General features: G+C 40.1%; 1 protein-coding gene across 1 annotated transcript in view; it reads left to right on the top strand.

The window, feature by feature from the left end:
- SNX18 (sorting nexin 18) overlaps positions 1-12,488 on the top strand; it is a 30,646-nt gene extending 18,158 nt beyond the window's left edge. Inside the window, exon 2 of the mRNA XM_060009494.1 lies at positions 6,587-12,488. Within this exon, the coding sequence (XP_059865477.1) occupies positions 6,587-6,840 (254 nt within the window). The 3' untranslated portion in view covers positions 6,841-12,488. The remainder of the gene's footprint in view (positions 1-6,586) is intronic.
- Positions 12,489-13,023: the final 535 nt, after the last annotated feature.

Raw genomic sequence — 13,023 nt, 5'->3', positions numbered from 1 at the left:
AGGGTTCCCTCTCAGCCTGTAAGCCTTTTTAGGAGGGGCTGTCTCTGTGTTCCTTTCAGCCACCCTCTGAGGAAGAAACACCTGAAATGTGTCCAGCTCAGCCCGGTGTCCTGAACGGGAGCTGGGTTGCTTTTGCCTGTTTGGAAGCAAAGTCCTGGGTGTGGTGGAAATATATTGCCCCACTTTCATTAATACTTTTTCCTGTACTTCAAATACACTTTAAGAGTTTATTTTCAGTTGTGTAACTTGGGGAGGCTGAACCGTTTTTCATTTGTTACCTTCTTGTTATTTTGTCTTGTTATTTTTTTTTAAATGAAGAATATAATACTGCTTTGTGTTGTCAGCCCCTTCTTATTTAATGTCAGAATTTAATACTTGCCTCCACCATTTTCTTTTCATAGTAAAATCTTATTTTGCCCATATATTATTCCATATAATGTCTGTCTTTTAGCCTGAGAGACAGTTTTACAGTTATGTACTTAGGTTCCCATTCTAAAATGTGTTTCCCTCTGATCTCTCCTATTTTTAATTTTCTTTCATTTTTTTAAACATCTTTATTGGAGTATAACTGCTTTACAATGGTGTGTTAGTTTCTGCTGTGTAACAAAGTGAATCAACCATACATATACGTATATCCCCATATCCCCTCCCTCTTGTATGTCCCTCCCACCCTCCCTATCCCACCCCTCTAGGTGGTCACAGAGCACCAAGCTGATCTCCCTGTGCTGTGTGGCTGCTTCCCACTAGCTATGTGTTTGACACTAATTTTCTTTCATTTTAAAATCACTGCCCTACCCATGAGTGTTTTGGGGACTTCTGTTTAATACAACAGCAACTACTTTTCCTCTTAGGCTTTATTTTATCATTTCTCTCCCTTAATTCTTTGTTTTTCCTTTTCTGTTATGAAAGCAAGATAGCAATGTGATGTTTATGAGAGGAGAGACCTGGCAGGGGATAGATACCTTCTAAATTAGCCACATAAAAAGTACAGGTTTTGAAAACCCTTGCCTGTTTTTTTATCAATTGCATGATAAAAATGTGTGTTCCCTCTGCTCTTTAGATTCTGGGCCATGGTTTTAGCTTTTATTTACACTCCTCTTGGGTTTGGTAAAAAATGCAGTACGGCTGAGAGAGTACTTAAAAATATGCTGTAATGCTTTGTTACAACTCTACAGCTGGTTATATTGTACCTCTGCAGTTGTTTCTTAAGCTACAAATTAATTTTTTAAGCTATCTTAGAAGTAGCAAGTCTGTAGTGATCTAACTCTGCTCCAGTAGTTTTCTTTCTCCAACTCTCACTCCTTAGAAGCTAAACCTGATTGAAAATGTGGCTATCTCTGCCTTCCTTGTGATACTTAATATTTTAAGTATGAAAATATGTGAAGCGTAGAAGTGTGTACAGATAATTCCCAGTTTGAGAATCGGCAAACTGCGAGAATACGCCATTTGTGACAAAACCCAAGTGCTAGTTCTATTACTTAAACTATTTTTCTTACATCTAAACCAATGTTTGTAATATAATTTCTATTGGAAAAGTATGTACCCACTTTGATCTTGAGAGAACCCAGAATTTAGAGATGCAGTGGGTAGAAGGGGGGTAAGAGGGAAGCTTCAGGGAAACTCCAGAAAGTACTGGATTGGCCAAAAAGTTCGTTTGGGTTTTTTCTTAAGATGTTACTGAAAACCCGAGTGAACTTTTTGCCCAACCCAATAGTTCTGTTTGTCAATCCCCAAGTGTTTAAACACCCATGCTGTTTGTTCAGATGGATAGCTTGAGCTGTTTAAAGGATGTCACTTTTTTTTTTTCCTGTTCACTCTCAGACAGTAAACCAGTTAATTAACTTCCATAATTAGCTTTACTGAAGGACTTGACTTTATCTTTCTCATAAGAAAGCAAACACACTAAACCCTTAGTGTTTAATGTATAGGAAGTGTTAATGTATAGTGTTAAAATGTATAGGAAGAACTAACCAGAGGATTGTAAGGTGAATATTTAAAAGCAAAATGGTTTTCTTCTTAAAGGAAATAATTTTTTAAACTTTGAATAATATTTTACAAAAGATAACTTCCTTTTTGGGGGGTTTGGCGTTGAAGGTCTTTGGGGTTGTCATCCTGAACTTTAACAGCCAGCTGCTTAGAGAAGAACTGGACTGCTGTCTCAACTCAGGAACTCTTATGATTTTTCAAAAAGTATATTGCTGGGACTTCCCTGGTGGTGCAGTGGTTAGGAATCTGCCTGCCAATGCAGGGGACACGGGTTCGAGCCCTGGTCTAGGAAGATCTTACATGCCACGGAGCAACTAAGCCCGTGTGCCACAACTACTGAGCCTGCGCTCTAGAGCCCACGCACCACAACTACTGAGCCCGCGCGCCTAGAGCCCGTGCCCCGCAACAAGAGAAGCCACCGCAATGAGAAGACCGCGCACCGCAATGAAGAGTAGCCCCTGCTCGCCACAACTAGAGAAAGCCCGCGCGCAGCAACAAAGACCCAGTGCAGCCCCCCACCCCCAAAAAGTATACTGCTATCAGCCTGTTTTATTGTTAATCATTTTTGTTCTGAAGGTGGATCTGGGGGAAAATCAGTTTAGCTACATTTTAGTTAAAAGAGGTTGTTGCTGTTGTTATTTTAAAACTTGCTCTAAATTCGTGGGTCCCGTTTTGTGGAGACGTGATCTTCTTTGATTACACCTAGCACTCACTCTTCTACCAGAGTTTGTACATTCATAGAATGCTGTTTGATACATATGCTGCCTTGTATAGCTTTTTAATGGTTTCAGGCATGTAAATCTTGTCACATCAAAAAATAGTCCCTAAGATAGGAAGTATGTCTCTTCTTAAAAAACATATCTTATATCTCCTCCTATTTCCTTGCTACTTGCAATCCTGATGCATTATGCTAATGGATTTGAATTGCATTAAGTGCGTTAACCCAAAATTCCAAGTAAAATTGGCCTTTGGGTGCTTACTCGCCTCAGTATTTTTTTCTGTCCTTCCTAGTTTGCAAAATAATTTTTTGCTGGGATGTCCAACTGCACTAGAGCAAACAAAGGCAAAGCCCATCCAGGGGTTGTATGTTACTATTTTTGGTGGTAGTTCTTAATTTATATAACTTTCCAGTAAGATCTAAGTCGGGGGGGAGAGAGGCAGGGGAAGAGAGGCCCCCCTCCCCCATGTAGGTCTGAGCTTACATTTTCAAAATAATGAAATATGTACTGCTTTTTCGATGTTTTGTGGCATCCTAATCATATGCTACAAAGATAAGAAAATCAGACATCTTATAAATATTAAAATCAGACATCTTATAAATATTAAAAGGCTTTGCAGGTACAATTAGTGAATTGAATGAGGTTCGTAAGATTCCAGAGGGAAATTTTCAAAACCTATATGGTTTATTTTACATACTCACAAGGTCTTCTGACTTGCATGTCAGAATAAAAGTCCGGGACCTGCAAGGAAGGTGGGAAGGGAGAAGGGCAGTGCGGGAGCCCCAGCTCTGGGGCAGGGGGTGGGGAGACCTGGGGTCAAGGGGAGGAGAGGGGATAGCTGATCCTCAGTGGCCCAGCCCTTATCCCCTGCACCCTGCTCACCAGCGCCCACCTTGCTTTTTTGCCTATTCAGGCTCCAGTTTCTTTTCTGAATATTTGTAGTGTTTGCTTTGAAGTCATTGTACACTCAGATCCCATCTCCTCTGCCTCTTACTGGGTTACCGCTGACTTTGAGGCTCGAAGAGGTTGGGTGGCTTTCTCAGTTCCCTTGTCATAAAATAGTAGCAATGTCTGTTGCAAAGTAGCAGCAGGGTGAGAGTTGGTACACGGAAAGTGCCTCGCCTATATTGTGACTATTTTTGGCTGCTACCATTTACTGTTATCTACGCCTGTTCCCTGCCTCTCGCCCTTCCTCCCCCCTTTGTCCACAGCACTGCCTGGCACGTAGCAGGCCCTCCGAGCATTTTCCCTTGTGAAATGATCACGTTATCTTGGAGAAAGCCATATTCAGCTCCTATGCAGAATTCTGTGCTTTGTGGTCCTGTTTCACTTCATGTCATGGTTGTGTGCCTGTCCTCAGTGTGCTTTGCAAGGTGATTTCCTCGAGAGCTTCCGGAGGGTGGGGACTTGAACATTTCTTGTGAGTTTCTCCGTGTGCCAGCTCTGTGCTCTACACTAGACCCTCCATAAATGTTGGTAAAGCTGAGATTCTAGCCCCAGAGCCCAACTGTTTGGGGCTCTGTGTTATTTAGTAAATAAACTTATAGTTGGGAGAAAAGTGAGTCTTAAATTCTCGGCTCCTTTAGTATGTACACTCAGAAAGCTTAAAGGTGTCAAATGCCAAAAGGCCTTCAGACCTTGCAGAGATTTAATACTCGTACCGTGTCCAGGAGTTTTGAAAATGTATGCCGATGTGATTCAGGTTGTGAAAACTTCAGTCTTGTTCATTTGTAAGTTGGTTTCATGGATGCACGTCTGCAGTCTGCAGTTCTGTGTAATAGAATGTCATTTCTGAGAATATGGCGATCTCATCTGGAGTCTGACAAGCTGCAGGTTCATTGACATTGGCACAGCTCAGGGCCAGGTTTCTGAGCTCCTCTGTGCTGGACTCTAGTGACTAGAACAAGTAATACCTGCAGCATATTCGCAGGACAGGCCAGAGCTGCTGCACAGCTGCCCGGGGGTCTGCGGGAGCAGGGCGCTGGCGCCTGTCCTCTGTGTTCGCACGGTGGGCCCCGCACCTCGGCCCCGAATCACATGAACAGTCAGATCTCCTGAGACTTGGCTCTCTTGACTTCTTGTTCTCACCCTCAACCATTTGAAACATAAATTTCATATTCTCAGCCATCTTTTTGAAATATTTTTCTTTTCTTTTTTAGTTTTCTGTCTCATACTTTCCTGGTCTCTTCAACTTCAATTTTTACATATAAACCGGGACAGGACACTTGTACAAATATAATGAACATAAGTTTGCTACAAAAAATTATTTTCTCTCTCTGAGGGGGAGCACCCTTTCTCTGTTTAGTATTGAGACCACAAGCAGGCAGGTTTCACTGCTTCCCGAGTCCCGTCCGCCATGGGGAAAATGTTAAGAGCGCTGTATTTTCAGGGCGATGGCTTCTTAGGGGAATGGGTCAGGGGTCTTCCTGTAGCTCTGCTAACACGAACGGCATCTCCGCTGTGTGGTCACAGGGGAAGCAGGGCATTTTCTCTACTCCAGGGCTCACCTGCTTTTCAGGTAAAGATCTTCTTTAGAATAAATAAATGAAAATATACATACATACATACGTAGCTATAACATTTGTTGTCGGTGGGTTTTAATTTCTCGGGTCTTTGAGCTGTGCCAAAAAAAAAGACGCTGTTTAGGCTCTGAAAGGCGCTGTATTTAATACTAGGTTTACTCTATATTATTTTGTAGATTTGAAGAAATTTAGATATAGGGCTTTTCCCCTGTGTATTTCACCATCAGCTAAAACTGAACATTTCCACAACAAAGTTGCTCAGCTTTCCCACTGCCTTCTAAACAGGCTACCTTTCCCCCCCTGTAGCATCACCATGTCCGCAGACCTCCAAGCCAGGTGTCCTAGACGTTTCTCTCTTTCATCATGGTTTAGTAGAATGGGTGCCAGGTGGAGTCAGGTATTCTGAATTCTTGAGCTGGCTGTGCTCAAGTGATCTGAGCTTTATCATTTTTACGAACCCATGAATAGTCTTTATTTTTCCTACCCCCTAAGCATCCTCAACCTTTTGTGTTTTCATATGACTATGCTTCTAGGGGAGGGTCTGCCCTCATGTGGCACCTGCCACAGAGACCGTGCTTTTCCCTCCTCCTTGCACACACCCTCTGGTGAGACATTTCTTGACTGGAGGCTATGACACCTTCTGGCTTCATTACCAGATCATCACTAGGGCAGACTCAAAACTCACTGATCTTTACAGCTCCTAAAGAAAAGGAGGCGAGGGACTTCCCTGGCGGTCCAGTGGTTAGGACTCTGAGCTTCTAATGAAGCTCAGAGCACAGGTTTGATCCCTGGTTGGAGAACTAAGATCCCACATGCCACATGGCCAAAAAAAAAAAAAAAGAAAAGAAAGAAAAGGAGGCAAATTTTTACTTCACAGGGCCATTATGCTGCAGGTACGGGTCTCCTGATAGAATGTGGAGTCAAAACCAGGCATGCATGCAGTATTCTCCCCTTTATAAATGTCTCTCTTAATATATGCATATATAATGGTGTCACACCTTTTCTCTTAAGAATGTTAAAACTGCAAAGTTGCTTAGTTTGTCTTTTTAGGGACAATTCCTTGGAGTTTGATATCTGTCATTTATAGTTTCTCTGCCTGCAAGAGATGAAACATGCTATAGCTACTTGGTCAATGGCAAAAGCTGGTTTTGATAACTGAAGTTGCAGCAATGGAGGTGTTTTCAGGAACTTTACCAGATTTCTTCTTTTTTAATAAGTGATTATGGCCAACCCTTTAAACGCCAAAGGACTTTAAAATAGTTCAGGCAAGTATTTATAATGCCCAGCATTCTGTTTACTATGTAGCTGAACCACTGGGATACATACATATTTTTTAATTAATTTTTGTCTTAACTACAGGAGCTCTTACCAAAGTAAAGGAGAGTAGGCGACACGTGGAAGAAGGGAAGATGGAGATCCAAAAGGCTGATGGCATTCAGGATCGCTGTAACACTATTTCTTTTGCCACTTTGGCAGAAATTCACCACTTCCATCAAATTCGAGTAAGAGACTTTAAATCACAGATGCAGCATTTCTTACAACAACAAATAATATTTTTCCAAAAAGTGACGCAGAAGTTGGAAGAGGCTCTTCACAAATATGATAGTGTTTAATGACTGGAGGTTGGATTATGGACTTTTTTTCAGTTCAAGGATAATTTCTACAGCAGAATAAAAACTGCTATCAAAGAGCTATTGCCAACTGTCAGCAGTGGTACAAGGATGGTTTTGTGTTCAACTGAAACTCGGCTGAATATATAATTATGTAGGAAAGAAGCAGTTAATATGGTTATATAATAGAAACAGTACCACACATTGTAACTAAATTATACTATGTATGCCTACACTACCATTGTAACTTTTGGAATAATGATTATACTATTTGCCTTATTGCTTTTTGAAGTATGGGTATTTTAGTGCATACTTTGTAGACCTCAAAACCCATGAAGGGTCTCAAAGAAGCTGGCTGGATAAAAGCCTGCTGCGGATGCCTTTTTACTCTCACAGATTGGGATTACCTAAATTCAACTTATTCTCTGTTTACAAACTCCAACTAGAGCAGCTATGCGACTTTGTGCCTTTAGACTCTTGGTTTTTTCATTTCTCCACCCCCCCACCCCCTTTTTAAAGTAACCACAACTTTTCTGACTGAAAGAGTGAAAGGCCAGTGCACATAATGACAAACTGCTGGGAACCTCCTGTTGATGCTGGGGGGTGGGGTGGGAGGATCAGCTGTCATCAGTTTGCCCAGCAAGTTTTGTCTCCTGATACATGCTGGTGAGCACAGTGGAGGGACACGCATGCTCATCTTTGGATGTGGTGTTTGTTAGGGAAGAAAACGGTGCCACTCTGTTCCCTTAGATGCTACAGTAGCATAGCCTCTTCACTCAAGTGTCCTGGAAACTTGGTGTGGAGATTTCATCGAACATGTCTTATAACCCAGAGAAGGAGTCTAATCAATTGGAGACACGAGCACAGAATCAGTGACAACACACACTCGGTTTTAATTCTAAGGAGGGTTTTCTTTTCTTTTCTTTTCTTTTTTTTAGCTTGAAGATTTTCTTTTAACATTCAGTGTAATTTTTGTTTTGTTTTGTTTTGTTACTGGATCTACACTGTTAACTGATGGAGACTCCACTGTGATTCACTCGTTTACTTATCAAAAACTTTTCAGGGATGTCTGTAAAATTCAGTGTTATACGTGATGAAAAGTAGTGTTGGTTGATCTAAGGAGGGACCAGAAATAATTTCTACTATTCCAAATGCTGACGGAAAAAAGTATTTGTTTTTGTTTCTGTTTTTAAGTATTGATAAGCCCCCAGAACATTTAACCTTAAAAATTACCTTAAGTATATTCTTTTATTATTATAAGGGAAATACGATGGCTGATAAATACCAAAACGATTCAAAAGCAGCTTAATTTAAAAAGCACAAAGAGATTCTGGTTAGAAATGCCAAAATCTCAATGTTTTTCTAGTTGCTGAGCTCAATAATGTGATTCTTGAGTTTACAGATTTAAAAACTGTCACTGAAAGGTTAAAGTATTTACTGTTTTTAATGAAGTCAAACTTATGCTGCCTCAGAAATCCCTGGGTATAAAAATGGTAACATAGAAGTAAAGAGGTCAGTTTGAAATGCTGGTGAGTCACATTGATTAAAGAAAAGGGTCAATTTGCAGATAGTCATACAAAGAGAAGGTTATTGAAATGATTACTCAACAGCACATTTACTCTAAAAAGTAATCTCACATGGGTTGAATTTTTAAGATCAGAGTATCATAATTTTGATCAAAATTTTATACCTTAGGTAACTTAGAGCCAGATTTAACATCATGTGGCTTTGTCTCTACTACCAACATGTGGAACTGTAACCAAATATATTGTTCTTTAAAAAATAACTTTCTCTTGTTGATTGCAAAATACAGTTCTATAAACAAAACCCATATATATATATATATATATGTGTGTGTATATATATATGTGTGTGTGTGTATATATATATATATATATATGTGTATATATATATATATATAAATGTTAATTTTATTGCAGAAGTTTGGAGATTATAATGATAGCATTTAATTTAAGTTTGAGTCTGTATTGGACAAATAAGCACTATGCTTTTCAAATGATTGGAAAATCAGTTTTACTTGCCTCCTTTTTTGGCAGTGGTTTGATTTTGTTTGTTTGTTTAAGTAAAAATCACTAAACTTTGCAATGGTAGCATTGAAATTATCTGAGGTGTCTTGTATGATTGTGCTTTGGCCAGGGTGGACATAGCTTAAATTATAAAAACTAAAGATTAAAGAAAAAGGAAGTATAAGTTCATGCTGCCTATTTAGAAGAAAACTTTCATCCTTCATAACTATATAACATTATAATGCCACTGATTCATAAGGGGTTTAAATTAATTCTGTGGGGTAGGACACCGGAATTATTAGTGTTCATTTTCATCTAAGATCTTTATATCTCTAACGTTCTTGGTCCTATTGAAACATTTCAGTATACAAAAATACTGCAATGTTAATACCCAAGAGAAAAGCCATCATAATGTGTATGCTGGTCATTATGATCAGTGTGGTACAGTTTTTTAAAATAAACTATCATGCCCTTCATGCCATTATTTGTCTTTATTTCTATAATTTATACTTCAGATATATGATGTATTTAGAACAGGAGGGCATGCACTTGAGCTTGGCTTTGCTATTTTAATTAGAGACAGAGTCGTTTATATGCTGCAAGTCTAATGCAGCGAGACTGGTTCTACAGCCGTGCATTGGAACCCTGTTTCTCTTCGAGGCTTTTGTATCTGAAGGTACAGTTTAAAACTGGAATAAGGGAACACATTTGAAAATGAAACGGAAAGTCAGTGCTCCTTGGCTTGAATAGAGTCATAATTGGGATTTTCTTAGGCTTCACTGATACAGTCGTCTTAGATTTATTCACGACAATACAGCAGATTCTTAAATGCCGATTTTTAATTGTCTTGAATTTTGCTGCTGTTCTCATCATTAAGGACTTGAAAAAATGTTTTAGTCTCTCAAGTCAAGCATGTAAAGTTTATTGTATAAACTTTTAAATGTCATTCTTTCCTAAGTTCATTTTTTCTATTCATTTACTAAGCCATTTTTTCCATTTATGCCCTTATTTCCTCAGAATCGAATACCATGTCTGATACTTTTAAATCCATAAGCATTATCCAGTTTTCTCATTTCCAACCTTATCTTTGGCTAACAGAATAAGTAAAACAGGATACTATTTATTTACAGGCTAAAAATCTTGAATATTGTTTTTTTCCTTCAAAATGTTACGATTAGTGCAGATCAGCCATGTTTATCTTTTAAAAATAAACAAAGGTTGTTTTATTTCTCAGCTTCAATGGAATATTATAATTATGTTTTCTCCAGTAGTCAAGGAGGCATTTATTTAATGTGAAAGACTTAAACAGAAAGATAGAAGAGTGAGTTCACTGTCTTAAGCTTCCATCTGCAGTTGCCATATAAATTGTTCATGAAATTCTGTAGTAAATTTGATTAATTTAAATCTATAAGCCATTTGGGCGGTCCCACTGAGTATCTGCTTATGTTAGTAACTTCAGTAACTATTAAGCTTATAGCAATAAATTGTGAGTGAGACGTTTTGAAATAATAGTTGTCGTGAGCCCAGCACCTGACGCATAGTAGGTACGTAAGGAAAGCACTTCACACGCTGTCTCCATTGGAAACTGATGCTGTTGGCTGCCAGCTCAAACCAGCCTGATCCAGAATGTAAAGGGTCACGGGTGGGTACCGGAACCTGGCGAACCCCACACGGGGCCAAAAGTCCCATCTTTTGGGACTAAGTACTAAGAACAAGAACTAAGCTTGCCCTCTACGTGGGGCTTTTTAATTTGTCAATTTCTTTTCTTTATGGGTCTATTTTATTCTTCTCCTGTGGCTAGGCTTTCTCAGCACCTTCTAATACATCTAAAACGGCCAAGCCATCTTGCAGTTCATAAGTTTCCTTGGGCCAGTGGCGGACACCTGACCCAAGCTGGACAAATCACCTGTGGCCTGGGATTAGGGGGTGGGGCATGAGAAGGAGAAGTTCTCTTAGAGGGTGTTTGAGGGAAGAAAGGAAACCACAGGAGCTAATGTCAAGTCAAAGGTTTAATTCCACTTGGTCAGGGTCAGAATCAGCCATGACAAGTTCCCCTTGGTCACAGGTTGCTTCTACCTACCACGTGGAGCATTGTTAGAATTCTAACAATGCTCCACGCGGTAGGCTCTGGTGAGTCTGAGGTGGGTGGAGTAGATTTCTAGGCAGAGTGCAGAAGGGTGCCATGCTAGGGGTCTGGGGGCAGGAACATGGGAAAACCCAGCTGAGGATTCACGTCTATCCCAGGCCTCTGAGTTGGTGGGCAGTTAATCTAGGATTGGATCATAGCTAAAGCCTTTCTAGGGATCATCAGTTCCTCCTACTTGGTCCTGACCCTAGGATGTCCCAATCCCATCATTCCAGTGGCAGAGATGGAGCTTCCAAAAGTGGCCTCTTTTATTAAAGGCAGTTCAACTTCTAAGAGGCTTAGAAACACACAAGGTGTGTGTATGGTATTCCTTTGCTGTGGGTCCCATCAGCCTATCTGGAAATGATTTCTAAGTTTGAAATGGTCAGACGCATCAGATCTTATTTTTCTAGTGGTTTAAATTTTCAGTCACTCGAGGAAATGGCTTTCAGGACTTAACCAACTGCTGAGTTGCTGGACTTCTCTGTGAGCACAGTGGGGAAGCTGACCCAGCATATCGGTGAGAAAGGCAACACATTGGAGCCAGGGGTCATATTCTAGCTTGTCTACTCTCTGAATGACCTCAGGCAACTCACCAACCCATCTCTGAGCCTCAGTTTCCTCATTTGTATGATAGGCCTACTTAGATTTTATTAGAGAGTATTAGATTAACTAGTATGTACAGTCCTTAACTATTTGGCAGTACTCCCTCTCTGAATAACCATAGGAAGTGATAAAAATTCCAGAAGTAGGTACTTAATAAATGATAGCAATGTTCCCAAACGTTGTGTGATCTTGAGCTAGTCACTTAATCTCTCTGAGCCAGTTTTCTATCCATAGTGGGATAGAGTATCTGCTTCTCAGAAATACTGCAAGAATTGAATGACATATGAAACGCCCTGAGCCCAATGCATGGCAAGAGTAAGAACAATATAGATCCCCTGTGATTACGTGAGAAGGGATGAGATGAAGGGTTTAAATAATAAGAACTTCTCATCAGCTGTAAGGAATCCACGCTCCAGTCCCCGTCAGGCGGGAGGTCCCACTGTCAGCCACGGCGCTCTCACCTTGGCACCTGTCTTGGCCAGCTCTCCCCATCCAGCCCGGCCTCAGGTCCAAACCCCCATCCTGGTTCCAGAACCCTGGCACAGCATCCTTGCATATTCTGACTCGAAGCCTAATTCACTGCTGCTCAGACCGACCAAGTTTCTCCTGCTGGGGTGGGCAGGGGCTCAGCTCTCCAGAGATCAGCCCTTTTCCATAAGGCTCCCAACTTGCTCTTAAAGAGTTTAAATACCAGTATGTTCAGGAAGTTGTTCTCTACCAGAATATCTGAAGACAGCTTGGAATTCTGTTTTTGCTTACCAAATTAATAATGATTTTATTGACGTCTGCTGTCCTGTATTTGAACAAAAATACCCATGAGGAAAGTAAAACCTGTAATCCTGGGGAAATAGGCAGTTTTCTTAACATGTGGTGCTTTGTAATAGCTCCTATTCTAGAATCCATGGGAAGAAAATTTGACTTTTTAGGTACCCATGCTGACAGGTGATCCCATGATAAATTGCACAGTTATCTGAAGGATTAAAAACTGTAGGTGTCAATCATCTAAAAAAAACCCAAAGATTTTCAGATACCAATATAGAATTTTCCCAAGAAAAATTACATGACAAAAAGAAAAGGGCAGAATCATATTTTATATGCTACCCTTTGAATAAAAGAGAAAACAATTATGTTTGCTTATATATGCCTGGATTATTTCTAAAAGTAGAGACAAACAATTAGTAACAAGGTAACATTGTTTGCTTTGGGTTCTGGGAACTGGGCAGCAGGGGGTTAGGGGTGGGAGGGAGATTTTTATTTACATGCCTTTGTATATGTTTGAATTTGAATGATTGAATGTATTTTTTGTTTTAAAAATAAAAATAAGGATAAATTTTAAAATTGACAGAGGGACTAGCCAAAAAAAAAAAAAAAAGATATACAAAGGAGGATAGAGCCATAGCTCTGTGCCAGCGCCTCTGAGACCCGGAA

This window comes from Delphinus delphis, chromosome 3 (assembly GCF_949987515.2).
Source record: "Delphinus delphis chromosome 3, mDelDel1.2, whole genome shotgun sequence".
In the NCBI taxonomy this organism is placed as follows: Eukaryota; Metazoa; Chordata; class Mammalia; order Artiodactyla; family Delphinidae; genus Delphinus; species Delphinus delphis.
The sequence above is the reverse complement of the archived record's forward strand: the minus strand, read 5'-3'. Positions and strand labels throughout refer to the sequence as shown.